The sequence below is a fragment of the Ranitomeya imitator genome, chromosome 2, assembly GCF_032444005.1.
Source record: "Ranitomeya imitator isolate aRanImi1 chromosome 2, aRanImi1.pri, whole genome shotgun sequence".
Lineage (NCBI taxonomy): Eukaryota > Metazoa > Chordata > Amphibia > Anura > Dendrobatidae > Ranitomeya > Ranitomeya imitator.
In genome coordinates, this window is record NC_091283.1 from 824,010,970 (window position 1) to 824,035,675 (window position 24,706).

At 43.1% G+C, this 24,706-nt stretch overlaps 1 protein-coding gene across 1 annotated transcript in view; it reads left to right on the top strand.

Moving 5' to 3' along the window:
- The window catches only part of HPSE2 (heparanase 2 (inactive)), a 306,115-nt gene that overhangs the window by 214,326 nt on the left and 67,083 nt on the right, over positions 1–24,706 (top strand). Inside the window, exon 6 of the mRNA XM_069755025.1 lies at positions 5,449–5,496. Coding sequence (XP_069611126.1) covers positions 5,449–5,496 — 48 coding nt within the window. The remainder of the gene's footprint in view (positions 1–5,448; positions 5,497–24,706) is intronic.

Sequence of the window (24,706 nt, forward strand, 5' to 3'; positions counted from 1 at the left end):
CTGCCATTGGAGTCATGACAGTTCCCATTTTAAACTTTTGTTCAGTTTTTGATGTTGCTGAATTTCTGCTCCCTTTCTGCACCTATTATTTTGTGTGTTTTTTATTGCGTACTTTTTTAACATGAATTTTTTGACTCTGCGTTTTTTTGTCTCTGGTTAGTATGCCAACCTGTAAATAAAGATACTTTGTTTTTGAAACTTGATGGTATTTGGCTTCGACAAAACTTTATTGACATACATAGGTGTGGATTACATGCGTTTTTTATGCATTTCCTCCACAGAAAAACACTTATAACGCATCTGAGTTTTTTTACCTGTGGAATTTCCGCACCTACTGCAAAGATATGGGGAAATTCCATACAGGAAACTCAGCAAATTTCAAACACGCACAGCAGCAAGTTTACTCTCGCTGTGTTAAAAAGAAGCGCAGTGAACATGAGATTTCTAAATAAACAAACTGTAAGGTGTTCCATTTTTGACACGGCAAAAAATATTCGCATTAAAAATGCAACAAAAGCTCATTGTCGGAACTTCCCGGTGATATTTTTCTAGAAAGCATTAGATAACTTCTGTGTTCATGTCATATGCACAAGCAGCAGTTAGAATTCTTACAGGACAGTCCAAAGGTCCTTTTTTGGCCAAGTTTGTTCCTTAAAGAGCCTGTCCCCTTCTCTAAATATTCGCCACCCAGCGAGGGTCTTCAGGGAACCTCTGAAGCCAATCAGTGGCCATTTATTTTCTGCAAACTTCACATTTTGAAGGATATTATGAAAAGCAGAAAATCAGTTCTATAAAGCGGTTTTATAAGTAAAGAGGCGCCAAAAATTAACACACTGTGCAACGCTTTCATAAATGACGCAAAAATAGCCACTAGCAAAACTGACTTGAAAAAATTCTCTCCTGATTTATTGCCCCATTGTTTTTTTTTTTTTTAAACGGTCGCAAAGTCGTAGGCAGCCAATTCATCATTGCTGTTTCTCCAGTTTTCTGGAATAATTTGCTCTTTCTCCAATTCTCCATTTGCTCTTTTTTCGTCACTCTAGTAATTGTACCTTATTTTCTGTACTGTTTCTGCTACCTTTTAAATTATCATTATTTTGTTAAGTCTTTATTTTTTATTTTTATTATTTAGACATTCATTAAATGCGACTTTTACCAAATGTCGCATTTTTGTGTGCACCTCGCTCCAGTATCTCCCCCCATCTTTTCCCTCTGGAGAAGGTTTCTGGCAGAGTTTTCTGTTTAGTGCATTTTTGCCACTTTTTAAAGGATTTTCAACTTTTTGGTGCTGAAAAGTCGCCAAAAAAAAAAAAACTTAAGCACAAAAATAAGGCTAAGTTCACATTGCGTTAGTGCAGTCCGTTCAACGCATACGTTAAATGGACTGCGCTAACGCAAGTGCCGACTTTGGCACAGCGCTAGCGCAGATAGAGCATCTGCTAGCTCCATCTGCGCTAGCAGTGACGGACCTGGAAACGCTGCACCCCGCGTCTTGGGTCCGTCACTCAATGACGGCACATCGCTAGCGCACGCCCATTGTGGGCGTGCGCTAGCGATGCGTCCGACATTGCAGTCTATGGTGGCGTTAACGGACTACGTTACACTGCGTTATGCCGCGGTGTAACGTAGTCCGTTAAACGTACCACCATAACGCAATGTGAACCTAGCCTAAAGAATATTTTTGATTTTGCACCAAATAGGTAAATTACATGCACAATTTTGAAGAATTTGGTAAAAAAATAAAATGTTAGTGACTACTACAAGGCAAGAAAAGAAAAGATACAACAATAGATCAAAAGTGATGAATCGGGCCCCTAAAGTTTTTATCATTATTTTTATCTTCTGACATCTTGATCACTGAGTTTGATAAATTATCAATTCAGGTAAAACGATATTTCATGGAGAACCACTACAATGTTTCGATGAGTCCTACTAGAAATGCGTATTGTAATCTGCTCCGTTCTCCCTTTTTTGTAATTCCTTGTGACTGATGTTCTCTGCATTGATCATCTCTACAAACCTGCACTTACCCAGCATACTCCACTTTATCTTCAGATCCCCTTGGTCCAACAGCCGGTCAAAGGTGAAACTGAAGGCGGTAACATGGGATCAACGCGATTGGGGAAAAAGGGGCTGATGTTGACAGACGCATGTGTCCACATGCACTTATAGTCTGCACAGTGGTTGCCAGGTCTACGGAAGTGCGGAATTATTCTAAAGAGTAGATCTGCGGAGAACATCAGTAACAAGTAAGTACTTTTATTTTATTGCAAAAGCTAGATATATAGAATAAAAAGCCTATAGCTAATGTACTGCATGCTCCTAGCCACTCATTTGTAAAAAATAAAATAATAATAATGAATGTATATGCTTTTATACAGTTAGGGCCAGAAATATTTGGACAGTGACACAATTTTCGCGAGTTGGGCTCTGCATGCCACCACATTGGATTTGAAATGAAACCTCTACAACAGAATTCAAGTGCAGATTGTAACGTTTAATTTGAAGGGTTGAACAAAAATATCTGATAGAAAATGTAGGAATTGTACACATTTCTTTACAAACACTCCACATTTTAGGAGGTCAAAAGTAATTGGACAAATAAACATAACCCAAACAAAATATTTTTATTTTCAATATTTTGTTGCAAATCCTTTGGAGGCAATCACTGCCTTAAGTCTGGAACCCATGGACATCACCAAACGCTGGGTTTCCTCCTTCTTAATGCTTTGCCAGGCCTTTACAGCCGCAGCCTTCAGGTCTTGCTTGTTTGTGGGTCTTTCCGTCTTAAGTCTGGATTTGAGCAAGTGAAATGCATGCTCAATTGGGTTTAGATCTGGAGATTGACTTGGCCATTGCAGAATGTTCCACTTTTTGGCACTCATGAACTCCTGGGTAGCTTTGGCTGTATGCTTGGGGTCATTGTCCATCTGTACTATGAAGCGCCGTCCAATCAACTTTGCAGCATTTGGCTGAATCTGGGCTGAAAGTATATCCCGGTACACTTCAGAATTCATCCGGCTACTCTTGTCTGCTCTTATGTCATCAATAAACACAAGTGACCCAGTGCCATAGAAAGCCATGCATGCCCATGCCATCACGTTGCCTCCACCATGTTTTACAGAGGATGTGGTGTGCCTTGGATCATGTGCCGTTCCCTTTCTTCTCCAAACTTTTTTCTTCCCATCATTCTGGTACAGGTTGATCTTTGTCTCATCTGTCCATAGAATACTTTTCCAGAACTAACCTGGCTTCTTGAGGTGTTTTTCTGCAAATTTAACTCTGGCCTGTCTATTTTTGGTATTGATGAATGGTTTGCATCTAGATGTGAACCCTTTGTATTTACTGTCAAGGAGTCTTCTCTTTACTGTTGACTTAGAGACAGATACACCTACTTCACTGAGAGTGTTCTGGACTTCAGTTGATGTTGTGAACGGGTTCTTCTTCACCAAATTAAGTATGCGGCGATCATCCACCACTGTTGTCATCCGTGGACGCCCAGGCCTTTTTGAGTTCCCAAGCTCACCAGTCAATTCCTTTTTTCTCAGAATGTACCCAACTGTTGATTTTGCTACTCCAAGCATGTCTGCTATCTCTCTGATAGATTTTTTCTTTTTTTTCAGCCTCAGGATGTTCTGCTTCACCTCAATTGAGAGTTCCTTTGACCGCATGTTGTCTGCTCACAGCAACAGCTTCCAAATGCAAAACCACACACCTGGAATCCACCCCTGACCTTTTAACTACTTCATTGATTACAGGTTAACGAGGGAGACGCCTTCAGAGTTAATTGCAGCCCTTAGAGTCCATTGTCCAATTACTTTTGGTCCCTTGAAAAAGAGGACGCTATGCATTACAGAGCTATGATTCCTAAACCCTTTCTCCGATTTGGATGTGGAAACTATCATATTGCAGCTGGGAGTGTGCACTTTCAGCCCATATTACATATATAATTGTATTTCTGAACATGTTTTTGTAAACAGCTAAAATAACAAAACTTGTGTCACTGTCCAAATATTTCTGGCCCTAACTGTATGTTAGAGGTATGTTAGTACATCAGAGGGAACAGCTGGAGCCAAAGTTTGGTAATACATTTTCTGAAATTTTGCAGATTTCTTTTATGCTGAAAACACACAAATCGGATCACAAAAATATTTCAACACAGGTTGTAATGTGACAAAATAGGTAAAAAGCCGAGGAGGTGAATACATTCGCAAACCACTGTATCTATCGCACTAAATTATGGGTTAAAAATTAACATTTATATAAAGTACAATCAATACACTATAAATCCCAAAACATAAAATGTCGTAACCTGTACAATAAATTTATAGGAAAAGAGAAAAAGTTGCTTCCAGCTCCCGGTAAAAAACTAAAATGGCTTATTACATGTGGATTCCAAAAAATATGGTCTTCAGCAAAGGATGCTGGGGTCCATATGAAATGCGTAGCTACTTTACATGACCGTATTTTTTGGAATTTGCATGTACTAACCAGTTTTAAATTTTCTAGTTAAGTCAAGTTTTTACCAGTAGCTGGAAGCAATTTTTCCTTTTTTCTGTTCGGCATACAAGTTAGGTCAGAACGGATTTCCATGCTCCTGGATTACGAGAACTGTATCGGGTGAGCTGGCTATACATTTCTGTTTTTTTTCGCTACAATAAATTCATAGCACTATTTATGATGATGGCTGTATTGCGCAAAAGATATAAATGAAAACTGCAGCCCAATTGTTTTTTTTGCATTATTGCAAAAGTAAAAATAAGTATAAATGAAACATCTACATAACGTACAACCAGTCCCAAACTAAAAGAAAGCTATAACCACCAGAATGTAAAGAAGAAAATTAAAAAAAAGTTGTTTTGCCAAATTTGGCCCAATCCTTAAGGGCTTAAAGGGGTTGTCTGGTCTAAATTGATAAGGTTGCTCTGTGTGACTTCAGACTTATGAATTCCGCTAGAGCATGCACTGTGTGCTGCTGAGATTCACCGGTTGTTGACCCAGGACTGAAGGGCATGTATGAGTTATGCATACTCCCGGCCTCGCTCTCAACACATTTGCATGAAGCGAGGCCACGGCCTCTATTCAACAACGCCCACTGGATGGCCGCGTCACTAGTTGGGGCATGGCCTCGGCTCAATACAAGCGTATGGCGTGAGGCCACACCCACTGGTCGGGAGTCTGTATAACTCATATATACCCTCCGGTCCCGGGTCAGAAACCGGCACATCACACAGTGGGAGGATTCATAAGTCTGCAGTCACACAATGTGTAGCAAACCTACATAGACGGATCTCAATCAGTGGTCAGGACCACCCTCCTGGCTCAGAAGCCCAGAAAAGCCAGTGATTTCAATCAATAAGTTATAAGGTATCCCTTGTGATAGGTAAGATACTGTAGTTGTGACTTTCACACTGTTGCGTACTCTAAGAAGTTTATTTTGTATTGCAGCTTTATGAAGGTGGCTGGCAGAGCAGTGGATGCTGTTACCTGGCAACAGTAGGTATTCTAATTTTTTGTATTATTTATGTACAGATTCATATTAAATAGATTTAACTTAAAATTCCTCCAGTCCAGTCTTTTCCTTTATCGGGAATGTTGCCAATGGGTAGTTCCCCCACTCCACTAGTGGGTGGTTCAGCGCCTCCACTGAGTAGTTAAATCTCCCAATGCCACCAAAAGCTGGTTCTAGATGCTACCAAGAGTAACAAAAATGGGTGGCTCCCTAAAAGGTCTTCTTCACCTTTATTCCATTATCTGCCACTAAGAGAGCCGCCAATGAGTGGATCCCCTACCTCATAGTCACCATGAGTGCTGCCAGTAGGAAGTTCCCCCACACCACTGACACGTGGTTCAGCACCTCCAGTGGGTGGTTTTGGATGTTACAAAGAGTGCCAACAATGGGTGGTTCTCCAAGAGGCCATCTCCAAATGTTTTTCATTATCTGGTTGCCACTAAGAGATTCATCAATGGGTGGTTCCCCTACACCTTTATTACCAGGAGTGCTGCCAATGGGCAGCTCCTTCGCAACACTGACGAGTGATTCAGCCCCTCCAATCGGGGGTTTTAATTCCTATTGTCAATAATGGTTGGTTCTAGATGTTACCTGGAGTGACGCCAATGGGTAATTTCCCCCACGCCACTTCCTCTAGAAGTGTCACCAACGGGTGGTTTCCCTTCACACGACTGATGTGTGATTTAGTCTCCCTACATGTTTTTCCAACTATTAGTTTATGGATGGCAATAATATTGGAGGTTTCCATTTATTAGTTTGAAGGATTTCAGTGGACACTAGAAAAGTACTACTTTAAAATCCAAAGAACTAGAAAGGTTGATGATAATGTGCTCACATAATGATATGTTTTGAGTTATTTACCACTCATTAACTTTTATCACTAATTCACTAATTACAGTAGGCCATGTGATGGTTATATGGTCCATAAGAAGGTCTGGACAGGTTAGCACTCCAATTCTTTCTTACAGGCAGAGGGACCTGTATGGGGCTGCCCCTTCTGAACAATCACCACAGCAAACAATCAGAGATTTTTCTTAATTGAGGACTGGAAATTGGGTGACGGAAGGGACAATAAAGTTGGCTGCCCATTCCCAGGATGGCTGGGTGTAATGGCGTGAGGCACCATAATGGGGGGGGGGGGGGGCAGCTTTTGACTCTGTGGTAAGGACTCTTGTGTTCTGTATACGCCATTGTTGGAAAGATTGGAAATATCGATTGAGCCTGTAACTGACATGTTAGCATTCCTCAGTGTAAAGTTGGCTGGGAACAATGTTAGTCTGTAGGCGTCCATCTTTCTCTCCAGCCTTCTGAAGTAATTTACTGCTCTACAGAGATTTTCACGCTATCTGGTCTATAAACATATATTCAGAAAGAAAAATACGCAAGAAGCTGAAATACATTATATGTTAACCCCCTCATGGTGAAAAGTTCTCCTGTGACCTTCACCTCCCTCCCCAACTGGATCTGAATAGATTCCAAATTATTTTGTTAAATTCCGTGAAGGTATTATTCTGACAAGATATACAAATAAGGCTGAATTCACATGTGTATATGGACCACACTGCCCGGACCAACAACGGTCCCGAACTAATAGCCTCGTATGTCAGGAGATTTGCGATTAGTCCCGGCTTTTCAGTTTCTTGTGTAGACATATGAATTTAGCCAGAAAGTATTCACTGATAGTAACCTACCAAACATAAGAATGGGGTCTTAATCTACCATTTTTTAATGGTGGTCAGGATTGAAGGAGCCTGGTTTATTCACTGTATACTGGATTTATGGAGGTTCCTGAATACAGTGCTTTGCCTATGTTTTTTAGTGCCATAGATATGTATGGTACAGCAGCGGTCATGTGTGATTATGTCTGTTCATGACACTTGGTGGAGGTCCGAGTGATCAGACATTTATCATATATCCTGTTGATAGGTGACAAATTGCTTTGATAAAAAAAAAACCTTTAAGAACATATGTGCTGTTGCCTCTGAGACTGGGTAATCTGAAAGTCAACCAGACAAATTGTTAAGAGGTCATCTGGTAAGGTGCAGTCTAAACCGTAAGCCAGGGTGACCGGCCGAGCTACACTTCCGGGATGGCATGTAGAACATCGGAGACCAATAGAGCTGGAATGCAGGCAGATAGGTAAGCGAAGCAGGAAGCACTACATGCAGCAGAACCAAATGGGCGGACTGCATGGGAGCTGACAAGTAGAAGATGCGGCAACTGCAAGATCGGTGAGATGAGTTGTTAGCAGGAACGACACACCAAAATTTAAGATGTGGCAGCACCAGAAAAGCAGAGGTGAGTTTGTTATCAGGTACCTTGTTGCAGCATAGTTGAAGGTGTGAACAACACTAAAATGTGCTGAGACTGAGCTTGGTAATAACAGCTGATGGCAGGACAGAATTCTGGAACAGCTGGCTTGACCTGAGCAAAGTGGAAAGTACGGCTTATCTCCAGACAAACACATGGTAGCAGAGTACTATACTATCTCAATACACAGGTAGTGGATAGTAACATGAGCTAGCCGTGAATGATGATAGTGAAATTCTCGCTAGATTACCTAGAAACCTAGTGCGGACTAGCAAAAAGGGATCTGGCCATAGGAGAATAGAGCAAAGCCCAGCTCTGGAGTCGGGACAGGTGAGTAGCCTAAATATTGGCATATAGCCGTTCAACAATCAGATACACAGTGTTACCAGATAAATAATTTCATGCCGTATAGCACGGTGGCTCAGTGTTTAACACGGTTGCTTTACAGCGCTATGGTCCTGGATTCAACTCCCACCAAGGACAACATGCAAGGAGTTTGGATGTTCTCCCCGTGTTTGCATGAGTTTCCTCCGGGTTCTCTGATTTCCTGCCACTCTCCAAAGATCTACTAACAGGGTATTTAGATTGTAAGCCCCAGTGGGGACAGTGATGATGATGTCTGTAAAGCGCTATGGAATCAATAAGTGAGTAAAATAAACAAATGCAGTATCCAGATATATATTGCATAGGGCAGGAGTAATGATAATAGTCTAGTTGGTCTGGAGTAGCTAAAGGTTTAATATCCACAAACTTGGTGTTTTTGTTACTGAATTGGTTCATACAATATCCTTCCTTAGGCTGGTTTCACATTTGCGTTTAAAAACCCAGTGTTTTAAACGCAAACGCATTTGGTGCAAAAACGCATTTAAACGTGTTTAAATGCTGCGTTTTTTAGACGCAAGCGTTTTTGCATGTTTTAATACAAACGCGGCGTTTTGACGCGTTTACATTTGTTTTTTCCTGTGTTTGCGTTTTTGAAACGCATGATGAGAAGTGTGTGACAGCTGCCAATCATCAAAATCAACAAGAAAACCTACTATAAACAGAAATAGCTAGGGTTAGGGTTAGGATCCCTAGTATCCCTAGGGATCCTAACCCTAACCCTAAGGGATCCTAACCCTAACTCTAACCCAAACCCTAAGGGATCCTAACCCTAACCCAAACCCAAACGCTAAGGGATCCTAACCCTAACCCTAAGGGATCCTAACCCTAACCCAAACCCAAACGCTAAGGGATCCTAACCCTAACCCTAAGGGATCCTAACCCTAACCCAAACCCAAACGCTAGGGGATCCTAACCCTAACCCTAACCCAAACCCTAAGGGATCCTAACCCTAACCCTAACCCAAACCCAAACGCTAAGGGATCCTAACCCTAACCCTAAGGGTTAGGGTTAGGATCCCTTAGGGTTTGGGTTAGGGTTAGGATCCCTTAGGGTTAGGGTTGGGTTAGGGTTGGGGGTTGGCTTATCAGTGTGTTTTCTTGTGTTTTTCTATTAAAACGCATGCATTTAAAAACGCATGCAAACGCATGTACTTAAAAACGCATGCATTTACATAGACAGCAATACGTTTTTTTGCAGCAAAACAACGCATGCGTTTTTTTGCAGCAAAAATACGCCGCTAGAAATTACTACATGTTGCATTTCTGCAACCAAACGCATGCATAGAAAAGACGCATGCGTTGTCAAAACGCGGCAAAACGCATGCAAAAAACACGTGCGTTTTTAATGTTAAGTATAGGAAAAAAAACGCATGCGTTTTTTGCGCAAAAACACAGCGGCAAAAAACGCAAATGTTAGCTCGATATATGATGAGTGATGTGAAGTTAAGAACTTTGAAAAAAAAGATGATTTGTGATACTCTGTTTGGAGATGTTTATGCTATGCAGTATGTGCCTATAGCTGCCCCCCCCCCCAGTGGTGGTGAAGTGAACGGCAGCCTGTTGAGGTTTTTGCTGGTATGTTGCTATATCTAATTGAATTTGTACAATTAAAATAGTATTTAGGATAGGAAGTTCATATTTACCATTTGTTATCCTTTATTTTCAGATGGCCATATGCATTAGGTCGCTGTTGACCGAGCTTTCGTTCAGATGACAGCTATCCCCTCCAACTCTCCCATATGGGCTGAGGGAAGAAAGCCTCTGCTAGACCACCTCCGAACACAAAAGGGTCGGCAGATGAAATTTCAGCTGCCCGACCCCTATCTTCCCCAACTGTCAGGGAAAAGGCGGGAGACGCATTGGATAGTAGGCTTTTCCCATCAGCAGGTTCAGGCAACTTCCCTCTAATATGTCTGGAGACTTTTAGGAGATGGGTTATCCATAGCTTATTTCATACTTAGGATACAGCCAGTCTGGTATCAGGACACACTACTATTCTGACATATTGTACGAGCTGGAACAGTACACTAGGTAATACAATGCCGTGCTGTTCTTTGCTGCATTGTCTGATCAGTAAGCAGCTGTTCCTCACTCAGCTGGGCCATACAGCTCCAGCTCTGAGTCTACCCTGGTCCCTGGAAACACTTGCACCTGGAGCTTGACTTACCGCCTTACTTGGAGTTCTTCTCTTTATTCCTAACATTTTTTTCATTTTCCAACCCAACTAAGACCAAAGAACTGTCAAATTATGGAGTCGTTTCTGAAAAAGACTGAGCTGCTGGGTTATAGCTAAATTATTCCAATCGATAGCAATTAGTGTAAGCTGTCACTACAGTGACTATAGCTGACAGTTATCAACTATCCGCTACAGTCCGTAAGACTGCATGCTGCTCCTTGTATTCCTTTGGACTGCATATATTTTAACTAAATTAAGCAGTGCTAGAAAAATTCTCAGTGTGTCCCTGGCCTAACACCCAAACATCCTAGATTAGCTGTCATTTGCCCGATGCATGTTTTTTTCTATAGAGGAAAATAGTCAGCTGGTCCTGCCAAAAATCAGAGGTTTTAGCTGATATTCTTCTCATGCGCATGAGGGTCTTAAAAGGTAAAAACTTTCAAGTAACTGTTCAGCATAATCTGTCATGTGTGCATATATGAGGAGAAAGACTATTTCTGTCCATTTTAAAACTTGTATTCTGCATTTTCACCAGTTTTCACCTCTGCAGACTTTATCACTTAATTTGCAATTGACACTGAGCTGGTGGGGGAAGACTAATTATTATTATTATTCATTTATATAGCACCATTGATTCCATGGTGCTGTACATGAGAAGGGGTTAAGGTACCTTCACACTGAGCAACTTTAGAACGATAACGATAGCGATCCGTGACGTTGCAGCGTCCTGGATAGTGATATTGTTGTGTTTGACACGCAGCAGCGATCAGGATCCTGCTGTGACATCGCTGGTCGGAGCTGAAAGTCTGGAACTTTATTTCGTCGCAGCGATGTGTTCACTTGTAACCAGGGTAAACATTGGGTTACTAAGCGCAGGGCCGCGCTTAGTAACCCGATATTTACCCTGGTTACCATTGTAAATGTAAAAAAAAAAAAAACACTACATACTTACATTCCGGTGTCTGTTGCGTCCCCCGGCGTCAGCTTCCCTGCACTGTGTCAGCGCTGGCCGGCCGTAAAGCAAAGCAAAGCGGTGATGTCACCGCTCTGCTTTACGGCCGGCGCTTACACAGTGCAGGGAAGCTGACGCCGAGGGACGCGACAGACACCGGAATGTAAGTATGTAGTGTTTTTTTTTTTTACATTTACAATGGTAACCAGGGTAAACATCGGTTTACTAAGCGCGGCCCTGCGCTTAGTAACCCGATGTTTACCCTGGTTACCCGGGGACTTCGGCATCGTTGGTTGCTGGAGAGCTGTCTGTGTGACAGCTCTCCAGCGACCACACAACGACTAAACAGCTACGCTGCAGTGATCGGCATCGTTGTCTATATCGCTGCAGCATCGCTTAATGTGACGGTACCTTTACATACAAGTTACAGATATTACTTACAGTAAACAAACTAACAATGACAGACTGATACAGAGGGGCGAGGACCCTGCCCTTGCAGGCTCACATTCTACAGGATGGTGGGGAAGGAGACAGTAGGTTGAGGGTTGCAGGAGCTCCGGTGTTGGTGAGGCGGTAGCTCCGTAGTTGTGAGAAGCCAGCTGGGTCAGTGCAGGCTGTAGGCTTTCCTGAAGAGATGGGTTTTCAGGTTCCATCTGAAGGATCCGAATGTGGTTGATAGTCGAACGTGTTGGGGCAAAGAATTCTAGAGGATGGGGGATATTCGGGAGAAGTCTTGGAGGCGGTTGGGTGAGGAGCGAATAAGTGTGGAGGAGAGAAGGAGGTCTTGGAAGGAGCAGAGATTACGTGAGGGAAGATATTGGGAGATTAGTTCAGAGATATAGAGAGGAGACAGGTTATGGATGGCTTTGTAGGTCAGTATTAGTAATTTGAACTGGATACGCTGAGGGAGTTGGAGCCAGTGAAGAGATTTGCAGAGGGGGGAAGCGGAGGAGTAGAGAGGAGAGAGATGAATTAGTCAGACAGCAGAGTTAAGGATGGACTGGAGAGGTGCAAGGGTGTTAGAAGGGAGGCCACAGAAAAAGATGTTGCAGTAGTCGAGGCGGGAGATGATGAGGGCATGCACAAGAATTTTAGTAGATTGACGGTTGAGGAAAGGACGGATTCTGGAGATATTTTTGAGCTGGAGGCGACAGAGGTAGAAAGAGCTTGGATGTGTGGTTTGAAGGACAGGGCAGAGTCAAGGGTTACTCCGAGGCAGCGGACTTCCAGTACGGGGGAAAGCATGATGTCGTTAATTGCGATAGATAGGTCAGATAAGGAAGATCTATGAGATGAAGGAAAGATGATGAGTTCAGATTTGTCCACATTGAGTTTGAGGAAGCGAGAGGAAAAGAAGGAGGATATGGTTGATAGACACTCCGGGATTCTGGACAGCAGAGAAGTGACGTCTGGGCCAGAGAGGTAGATCTGAATGTCATCAGCATAGAGGTGGTACTAGAATCCATGGGACTTTATGAGTTGTCCCAGGCCAAGTGTATAGATTGAGAAGAGTAAGGGTCCTAGAACAGAGCCTTGGGGGACTCCAACAGAGAGAGGGTGAGATGAGGAGATAGTGTGGGAGTGGGAAACGCTGAATGTGCAGTTGGAAAGGTATGAGGAGATCCGGGATCTGGCGAGGTCTTTGATGCCAAAGGAGGAGAGGATCTGTAGTAGGAGGCAATGGTCAACTGTCGAAAGCAGAGGACAGGTCTAGAAGGAGGAGTATAGAGTATTGTCCTTTAGCTTTGGCTGTAAGTAGGTCGTTAGTAATTTTGGTCAGGGCTGTCTCAGTTGAGTGGTGGGGGCGGAAACCAGATTGTAGAGTGTCAAAGAGCAAGTTAGATGAGAGGTGGGAGGAAAGTTCAGCGTGGACGTGCTGCTCCAGGAGTTTGGACGCGAATGGGAGCAGCGATATTGGGCGCTAGCTGGACTTAGCAGTTGGATCGAGGGTTGGCTTTTTAAGGATAGACGTGATTGTGGCATGTTTGAAAGCAGAAGGGAAGGTGCCAGAAGTTAGTGATAGGTTGAAGAGGTGGGTTAGGGATGGGATTAGAGTGGCGGTGAGGTTGGGGAGGAGGTGGGATGGGGTCAAGCGCACAGGTAGTGAGGTGTGATTTGGAGAGGAGACAATTAAGCTCCCCTTCAGTGATGTTGGATAGGGAGGTTATGGGATTTGGCATTGGTCTGGTATACAAAGGGGTTGTGGTGGTTGAACAAAGAAGATTTGCCTTGTTTGGTCGACCTTATTTTTAAAGTGTGTGGCAAAGTCCTCAGCAGAGATGAGGGAGGTTGGAGGGGGCAGTGGAGGGCGGAGGAGGGAGTTAAAGGTTTTGAATAACTGTTTGGGGTTGTAAGATAGGGAAGAACTGTTTTTCCAAAGTGGGTGACAAGTTCAGGAGATACATTAAAAGTTCTTTATATTCGCCAATACTATCGGTTTAGGCAAAGTTTGTTGAAAGTATAATTTACTTTTAAGTCTGTACTAAAACGTAAAGTGTACTAAACCGTATATATGATTAAAAAAAAAAAAATAGGTGTTATTTCTTGAAGTAATTGAATATCCCTGAGAATCGCCATTACGTTCATAGTGAAAAATAGAACATGGTATAACAGCATGTAAGACAATGACTGTAAACTACCAAAAATATAACCTGTCCATCTTAAAGCTTGAGAAGCAGCAAAATGCTAGATCATACTGATAGTTAGAACTGTATCTTTTCTGTAAGAGAATAGTTCCAGACATTAATATCTTGAACAGTTAGTCACAAAATAGCAAGCAATCCCATATCCATAGGACAGAGGACTACTTACCGATCAGGGTTTTGAGATCCTGAGAATGGGGCTTTGAGACCTTGATAACACCCTTCTTCCATGGAGCGGAGGTGCACATGTTCTTCTCCATTCATTGTTTATGGTACTGCCGGAAATTGGCTAACTCTGATCTCGGCTTTCTCCGGTTGGACCTCCCAGCGATCCCAAAGTTATCCCATTTCCTTGGTACATGGAATAAATTTATATTTTGGGACTAATCCTTTAAAGATGTGAATGGTTTTTATTTTTTTCCCTGTTTCAATCTGGCAGTCAAAACTTTATTTCATTTTTTAACTTAAAGAAATTACGTTTTTTTACACAATGGTTAAATATCGTATGTGTTGAAGAGATTACAAAGTCCAAAAAATATACATAAATAAGCTTTAAGAAGTAAGTTATATCCCTTATTAAAACAAGTCAACTATGCTTGGTTCCCGAGCCTTCAGGTATCTCTCCAGTCCCGAATTCAGCAGTGCCACTTCCAATCTTTCGCTCAATAAAGGACATCATTTTACTCTGTGATCAGTGTTGTGTGTGAAGAAGTTCACTGCATATTACAATAGCTAAGATAGCCTGGGGTGCCCCCAGAAATTTAGCATAGGGAATGTTGGGGGCTAGTTCCGGAGATGGTGACAACCAAAGCATGTTATGTAATGTATTAGGCTGATTTGGTTTGCAAATAAAAGCGCTGTGAGCGATACCACTATGTAATATATGAGGCCGTGCTTTCAAAGTGATCTGGTATAGTTATACTTGGTAACTTTGGAGAACAACGTTTGAGAAATGTAGAAAAGGCAAAGAAACTAAGCAGTGCATAGAGCTGTTCTGTACCGGATCAGTAAACTGCAACCTGCTTTCTAACAGGTGATCGATTGGATAAAGGGTGCCAAACCGTTACATTACTGATATTCTTAGGATAAGTCATCAACATCAAAATAGTAAACATCCTCTTTATGCAATGGTAAGGGTAGGCTGGGAGTTGTTTCACAAACATGAAAATGATACCAACATCATCAGACTGCAGACTAAAAAGTGACTACACTAACTAATTACTCAAAGTCATTAGCGCAATTAAATATCTACACACAGTTACCTTACAGGCGATGTCTGCTCTGATTGGAGTTCTCATTCTTTTCTTCTCCATCTGGTCCAGACCTCCAGGATGACTTCTACCAGCCATAGCTCATCTCTGCAGATTTCCCTCTGCTCCTGGATTCTGCAGCACAGCCTGACACTGTGCCCTAAAAATAACAGTGTTATAATATTGCTGCTCAAAGAATTCTATATCCACTGTGTCCTCTGAAGAGATCTTTAACCACTAGGCCCTGAAATAAATATTTATTCATCGTGACCTCCAAAAAGATATTTTAAGTCACTATGCCCCCTGATTTTGCAGAGAAAGATTAATTCTGCATAATACATATGAATATTTGATTACACATAGCGATTGATATGAATGTTTCTGCTGTAACGTGGCCGTGTCATTGAGACTCCCATAAGAGCGAAAACGGAATGTGTGAAACTAACCCAAGAATTACAAGAAACGCTTCACTTCTTTGTTTTTAGAAATCAGCAAGTAAAATCTGTAGAAAGTATAGAAAGGCAGTGATCGGAGATTGATTCCTCAGGGCAGGTCACCGGGTCTACATAATCCAGACACCCCACAAGGAAGAAATATAAACAGATCTCAACTTCATCCCTGAAATAACCTCACAGGGGCTGGAAATTAGGTCTTGAATTTCTATTTAAGTCAATTAGTTTGGTCTAATCAGACACTGAGCTACTAAAAAAATAGCACAGTGTTTTAATAGCTGGGAAATAATGAGCAGAAAAAAACTGGCAAGACCAAAGTGTAATTTGACTTCTGGGATTGTTCTTTTCCGCTCTACATTCATGAAGGACATCTTTGCCTTGAAATGCATTGTTCTATCTAGACACCCTACACATATAGTGAAGTCATAGGTTACTTGTGCTGGAAAGTCTGTGTGTTGAAAGCTTACTGGCCAGCGTTCCTGAAAAATATGTCTTAGAATTGCTGGCGCTTTCAGACTGTCATATGTCAAACATGAAAGATCTCTGCACCGAAGGTTTTTCTTTTTTTTTTTTTGCAAAACTGATATCTGACTGCTCTAGAATAGGAAGAGGCGAGGGGAATAGATAGGGCCCGATTCGTTATTGCATTTGCTTATTTTTTGTCGGTTTTTTTTTTGGGCTGTTTTTGATTTGTGCAAAGCAATTCTTTTAATTTTCAGCTTTTTTGAAGACTATTTTATATCTTTGCATTTTATTTTATGCTTGCAAATCTGGGCATGGTTTTAGTTTATTAGATGTCTTCCACCCCTGGAGTGATTTTATGAATGCTTTAAATTTTTGTGCAAATTTTGCAATTTTTTTTTAGCCATTAAAGCAACTTTTTGCTATAAAAATGCAGAAAGCGGGTTAAACATAAGAATAAAGTGCAGTTTTTATTTTGTGGAAAATTCATGGACGAGTGCCATTTTGACAAATTTGGGGCAAAAAGTCAAGGGATACTAAAAGAAAAACAAACAAAAGTAACCTAAAAAAAGATAGCAAATGATGAATTGGTTCCATAATATTTTGTATATGGATCCGGCTTGTATTTGGATATTATTGGAGTTCATTCACACTGCACATTATAGATCTGTAACTTGCAGGTATGACCAGATTTAAAAAGGGTTTCTCTAAGTTATCAAGTTATCAACTATCCATATGATAACTTGATGACTAAGGTCTGACTGCAAGGACCTCTAATGATCTTGAGCCCTAGGCATGTACCCATTGTCTATAACCATTCCCAACAGTTCCATGGACAATTCCCTGGCACCACACTGTTCTATCATTGTGTTTAACAAGGTTTTCTCTTCTCTATGGGGCTGCCCGAATAGCTTGGGGCAGCGGTGGGAGATGCGCACTGCCGTTCCATTATATTTAGAGATGAAAGTTCCCATTCTGCCAATTAGCTGCGTCCCAACGGTTGGACCCCCACTGATCAACAAGTTATCACTTATCCTGTGGATAGGTGATAGCTTGCTTACAATTGGCAGCCCCTTTAATTTGCTTATCATTGGAATGATAGCAGGCCCCACGAATGGGGCTCCAAAATCCTGAAAAGTGCACATACTTGGCCTCCACTCCATTGTCTCATACACAAGGAACAGAGTGGAAGTGGAGCATGTGCACCTCCCCTCTATTAATGGGCTTCCAGATTCACGTTCTCGGAATCATTGCAAGTCCTAGCAATTGGCCCAGGGATTGATGAGGAATAACTTGCGATTATTGGGAAACCCCTTGTTAGAGCCCCTTTCTCTGGGTTATCGCCTATCCTTTAGATAAGTGACTAGATGTGAAGATCTGAGGTTGCGTGTGTAATAATTACCTAGACAGGTTAACAATGCAGCTATTTTGTATTCCTTATGACTATGGTCTTAAAATAACTCCAGGTAGATGGTCAAACTACAATGCCCCCAGTCCATAAGATCCCAACCTGGGGCCTGTAGTTGCATTGCCCCTGTACCAGGCGATACCTACTGTCTCCCAACTTTTGGTTGCCCAACAAATTTTGAATTTCCTGCCAGTATAGCCTGTAGTCACAGTTCATGCTCCCCCAGATGAAGGATACCACGACCGTAGCACATGTATCGAGCTCTAGCCAACAACAACCTGTAATGGGAATGGTGGAACCACAGTGCCATTGTCCGAGGAGAGCCTGGAGGGGTGTAACTAGGTGAGCTAATGGAAGGAGAAAGAGGGTAGTATATTCCAGCTCCAGTTAAACAAAATCCTTGTGTTGAAATATATTAAAACCACAATTCATGATGATTGAATCAAGATGAACAAATGTTATGCCTTTCAGACACGGCTCCGGTGTCCTTTGTTAAAGCTGCTCTACTACCAACTAGGTGAGCACCTGACTCTTTACTAGAGCTTGGCTCCCGATAAACATCAGGAGACTAAATCTGCAATAACCCTTGTGCAGGGTCGGCCACCAATAGTGTTGGGAAATGAGGAGAGCTGTCTTCTTCTATCCAGCATGGCAAGCCAACTGGGACAAGTGACTGCAGAGAAGAACCCACTTCCTATCTGGTTCAGCAATGTAAGTCTTACCGGAGGGGTGATGAGACAAATCCAATGGAGTGACCATAATTATTTTGGAAGGCTTAATAATGTATTGAGGCTCCTACTCATGATCAGAAGACAGAAACGATCTGGTGAGTGCATCTGCCTTGACGTTCTTATTCACTGGCCAGAAATGGGGAGTAAAGTTGAAGTGGAAGAAGAACAGAGGCCTTCTGGCCTCCTGAGAATTAAGCCATTGGTGGACTGCAGATAGGCTAGATTCTTGTGGTCCAGGTAGATAACCACCGAATGTAAAGCCCCTTCCAGCAAGAATTGATGCTACTCCAGCACTAGTTTTATCGCTAGCAGTTCCCGATCGCCAATCGAGTAATTGCGCTCTGGAGCAGAGAAGATCCTGGAAAAGATTCCACAGGTCACCATGCGGCCGGATGAGGGCTTACAAGTAAGAATGGCTTCGGCCCCTGAAGAAAAAGCATCCACCTCCAGAAAGAACTGGTTATATTGTCCAGACAATGCAGCACAGGAGCATGGGAGAAGGCCTGTTTTAATGAAACAAAGGCACTTTAGACCTCTGGGGTCCATATCTTAAGATTGGCCCCCTTGCGGGTCAGGGCCAAGATAGGAGCAGTCCCAGAGGAGAAATGGGGAACAAATTGGCGGTAGTAATTTGCGAATCCGAGAAACCGCTGGATGGCTTTCAAACCATCTGGACGGGGCCACTTCAGAACGGTGGACACTTTCTCGCGATCCACCCTCAGGCCGACCTCAGAGATAATGTTTCCAAGAAACGGGAGAGAATTCTACTCAAAGACGCACTTTGAAGAGACTGAGCATTTTACTATTAGTGAGTCCGAATGGCATACTCCGATACTCGTAGTGGCCATCACGAGTATTAAAGACCATTTTCCATTCATCTCCCTTGTCAAATTCAGATCAGGTTGTTTGCCCCCCCGAAGTTCGAGTTTTATGAAGACTCTGGAACCTTTAAGACAATCGAACAGCTTGGAAATGAGAGGCAGAGGAAATATATTTTTGATCGTTATTTGATTGAGTCCCCAATAGTCGATACAGTGTCAAAGTGAACCATCCTTCTTCTTTACAAAGATGAATCCTGCTCCAGCTGGGGAGAAAGATTTCCGGGTAAATCCCTTGGCAAGATTCTCCTTAATATATTCGGACATAGCTTGGGTCTCAGCCTGCAAATGGGGGTAGATGTGCCAGGAAGGATATCAATAGGACATCATATAGTCTATGAGGTGGTAATATCTCAGCTTCCTTCTTGCCAAAGACGTCGGCGCACACGCTATATGGCACGGGCAAGCTACGTAAGTTGGATGGACAAGCCGTAGGTTGAGCAGGAAAAATGGGGACCAGGCATGTTTTGTGGCATTCTTGTCCCCAGCGGAGGACTTCTCCGGATCTCCAGTCTAGGACAGACTCGTGTTTCCATAGCCAAGCAGACTTGGAGCAGAGGGTGAGAGAAATCAAACAGAACGTAGAGAGGAATCTTCTCCAAGTGTAATATTCCTGTCTGAAGTATACGGGCACAGTAACAGACAGGATAGTTTCAGAAAGAGGTTTCCCATACACCAAAGAAATCACCAACGAATCCTGTAGACGTTGGATCAGGATATTATACTGCTCCACAATGGAATGTTGGATGAGATTACCTGCGGAACTGGAGGGACGTGACAGACATCAGAATGTGAGTATGTAGTGTTTTTTTTTTTTTACTTTTACAATGGTAACCAGGGTAAATATCGGGTTACTAAGTGCGGCCCTGCACTCAGTAACCCGATATTTACCCTGGTTACAAGTGAACACATCGCTGGATCGGCGTCACACACGCCGATCCAGCGATGACAGCGGGTGATCACCGGCCAAAAAATGGTCCTGATCATTCCCCAACGACCAACGATCTCCCAGCAGGGGCCTGATCATTGGTCGCTGTCACACATAACGAGATCGTTAGCGGGATCGTTGTTACGTCACCAAAAGCGTGACGTTAACTTGCAACGATATCGTTAACGATATCGTTATGTGTGACAGTACCTTTAGGCTGGTTTCACATTTGCGGTTGTGTCCGTAGCGTTTCTGACGCATACATCCACATGCGTCTTGATTTCCTATCTTTAACATTGTAAACGCAGGTGCATGCGTTTGCATGCGTTCACCCGTGTTTGCTTACGCAAGCGTTTTCTTGCGGTGCGGGGTGGGGCTGACACACCGTGTTAGAATTTTTGAGGCAGCAAATTTCCGTATGCGGATGAGTGTGTTAAAAAACGCATTGCTGTCTATGGGAACGCATGCGTACACGTAAGTATGCGTTTGATGCGCCTGCGTAATTCGGACTGCGCATGTCCAGAAACTGATTTAGACACACCCATTGAGACAGGCCCTCCTGGAAATATCAAATGCATGTACATAAAAAGTGCAAACTCATGTAAAAACGCATGCATGCGCTGCGTTTTTTTGCCATCACACGTAAGCTGATGCGGATAGAAAATGCTGCTTAAGCATGCGTTTGCATTCGTTTTTGCATGCGTTTGAGCATGCAGATGATATGCTGCGGACTCAACCGCAAATGTGAACCTAGCCTTACTCTGCTTACTGTCACTGGATGGAAACGTCAATTCCTGAGGCTGAACACATTCCAGGATAGATTTGTGCACCTTAAACTGACAAGCAATGAAATCTCTAATAAAACACAACAATAAGATCGCCATAACTGGTTCTCCATGCTGGAAAAGTCCGCATCTCTTAAGCCTCTTTCACACTTCCGTTATTACAATCTGCACATGATCCATCAAAATGTTGTAAAGACGGATCCTGTGCAGATTGTAAAAAACGGGTGCACTGGGTCTTTTTTTTGATGGACCCGAAGAGGCTATGTGCACCTGTTGTGTATGCATCTTCGCAGCAGTTTTCCGCTGCGAAAACGCATACACAGCACAACCCATGTTAAAAATAATTTTAAAAATATAAAATCGTGATAGTCTTACCTTCCGGCGTCACCGGCAGTGTTCCCGCGGCCTTCCCGATGTTCGCGATGCTGCCGGCAGCTGCCGTTCCCAGTAATGCCTTGCAAGCAATGACCTGTGATGACGTAGCGGTCTCGAGAGACCACTACGTCATCGGGTCATTTCGCAAAGCATCACTGGGAACGGCAGCTGCCGGTGAGCATCGGGAAGTCAGCGGGTGATGCCAGAAGGTGAGAGTACCACTATTTTTTATTTTTTTTATTATTTTTAAAATTATATCCTTTTACTATTGATGCTGCATAGGCAGCGTCAACAGTGAAAAGAGAGCGAGAGAGAATTTCCCTGACAGGAAATTCTTCCGCGCATGCTCAGTTTCAAAAGACTGCATCCATCGCTGGATTCCTGCTTTTGACAGTCAGCGACGGATCCTGCGCCCATAGGCTTCCATTATAGCCAACGACGGACAGCGCAAGATCCATCGCTGAGCGATTTTCCGACGTACAGAAAAACGTTCCTCTGTGCGATGTCTCCGCCCGACGGACAGCAATTTTACGACGGATCCAGTGCACAACGGATGAAACGTGTGGCCATCCGTCACAATCCAGAGCTAATACAAGTCCACGAGAAAAAAACGGATCCAGCAGAAACATTTTTTCACGAAACGACGTATTGTGACGGAAACAGAAATACAGAAGTGTGAAAGAGGCCTAAGGCTACTTTCACACTAGCATCGGTACGGGTCCGTTGCTATGCGTCGGGCCGATGTACCTGACGCACATTGTGAAATTTATGCATGACGTGGGCAGCGGATGCAGTTTTTCAACGCATCCGTTGTCCAGTCTAAAGTCCGGGGATGAGGGGGCGAAGTTTCAGCCGCGCATGCGCGGTAGAAAATGGCGGACATGACGGACAAAAAAACGTTCATTTGAACTTTTTTTTCGCTGACGGTCCGCCAAAACACGACGGATCCGTTGCACGATGGACGCGATGTGTGGCCATCCGTCGCGATCCATCGCTAATACAAGTCTATGGGAAAAAACTCATCCTGCGAGCACATCTGTTTTTTTTCTCAAAATGACGGATTGCAAAAAACGCAAGTGTGAAAGTAGCCTTAGAGCCGTGGCATGGTCTCCGCTATACCTCCATTGGTCCAATAGCCATTTGTTCGTGGCCAGCTCCTCACATTAGCTTTTGGTCCCAATACAGCCAAGGAGTCTAGGGAGACACTTTGGCAAAAGCTCTGTAAGAAAGTTGTAGGGGCGCTGACGAGAGGAAAAAGGAGAGTAGGGGGGGGTAGCACTGAGGAGGCAAGAAGTGGTGTGGCTCTATTTAGATAATGAAGGAGTAGAAGGCATGGAAAGTGGCTGGAAGGGCACCAGGGACAAGATGCAACATGGCACGGGTTCTTAAGAGAGGTTGGAGGGACATTTGATGGCATCAGTCTGTGGGGGTAAGAGAGGACAAAGGGAACAGAATATAGCTTGTAAGAAATCGGAGGTTCTGTGGAAGGGCAAATAGACAATAGGCTGGAGGCGCTCTGGTGGGACGATGGAACTCTGAATCAGAAAATATAAAAAACAAATTAAAAAAGATTGTTTTTCCAGATAGGTTTTAAGAACTCGTGTTACACATGGACCTGATTCAGTGGCTACTTTGTGTGTACCTCTATTATGAGACTTCCTTAATTAGCCATTTAACTCAATGCGAATTCAAATGCCCAACGGGCCCTTAGAGGGTACGTATCTGTAACATGTCCATGTGTGTAAAACCCAAATCTACTTGATGTTATTCATAAGGTTTTGGGGACACTGATGTCTTATGTTGTAAGGCGCCATAATACAGTGCCCTTAGCCTGCTAGATATATCATTCTTCTGTGGGCTCCATTGCATGGAAAATTACACAGGTATTTCTGTATCGAGTATCACAGTCTCGTACGGACTTGGTGCCACTGGACTAGGTCCACACATGCAGGTTTACTGTGCACATGATACCTTAAGACACAACATGTCTATTTCATTGATAAAATTTCTATCATTCTGAAGTGATTTACCGGTATGTTCTTTGGTTCAGGCCACGCATGGCAGAATTTTTCACCCGTGGATCTTGTCAAATTCTGCAGCAAATCTGCTTGAATTCTTCAACGTAAAGTGGAATCTAAATATGTTGCTTTCAAATATTGCAGTATATTGTACTGAGGATTCACTGTGGATTATACACCCCATACATTAAGGGGGTGAAATCTACGATGAAACATTTGCATACTCGCTTTCCTGCTACATGTGAATATCTAATATATAAAGCTGAATGTGTGTGTGTGTGTGTGTGTGTGTGTGTGTATGTCCGGGATTGGCGTCTGCACCGTCGCAGCTACAGCCACAAAATTTTGCACAGTCACACGTCTGGACCCCGAGAGCGTCATATTCTATGTTGTGAGGCAAAATTTCAACCACGCACGTTCCAATTCACCAAACAATTTTGCCCCTATCTACATAATGGGGAAAAAGTGAAAGGAAAAGTGTTGGAGGCAAATTGACAGCTGCCAGATGTGAACAAGGGGGACTTAAAGAATGAGAGCGATGGCGCCAAAGAGTATATACCGTACAGTTGCTAAGGTGGGGCCCCGACATGGGATACTCACCACACACGGGGATATGAACACACACACAAAATACGCCACACACTGCCACGTGCTTGAACACATATACCACCCTCAGCACACATTTCACCACACATACACCAACCTCGCCACATACAAGTCGAAACACAAAAGTCGCTGCTCAAAACTCGCCACGCGCAAAATTCACCACATGCAAAACTAGGCTCACGCAAAACTCGCCACACGTTCAGAACTCACCTCATGGAAAACTCGCCACACGCAAAACTTGCACACGCGGAAAAATTGCCACATGCACAAAAGTTGCAACACATGCAAAAGTTGCCTCACATAAAACTTGCACATACTCAAAACGCACCACACATAAAACTCGCCACATGCAAAACTCGCCATGCACAAAACTTGCTGCACACAACTTGCTACACTAACCTGTCACATGCAACTCGACACACAAAAAGTTGCTACACGCATGTCGCCACACAACTCATCTCACAAAAGTCGCTACACGCATGTCGCCACACGCAACTCAACACACACAACTTGACACATGAAACTCGCCCTAAAACACACACAAGTCTGATATTATCCTTCAAAAATAAAAATCTGATTAATAAGCAAACTACAAGAGCAACAAATGTACCATATAGGAAATACGGCAGCTGTCAGTCACATGACCTGTCTATTATGTGTATGTGTGAGCTAATATATACTGCCAGGGGAGGGCTTCCTGTTGGCTGGGGATTTATCTGGCTGCCAATAGCAACCAATCACAGCTCAGCTTCTATTTTGCTACAGTTAATTAATCTGAGCTCTGATTGGTTAATATAGGCAACAAAGGAGATTCTCAGTATAACAAAGCTTGTGTGAG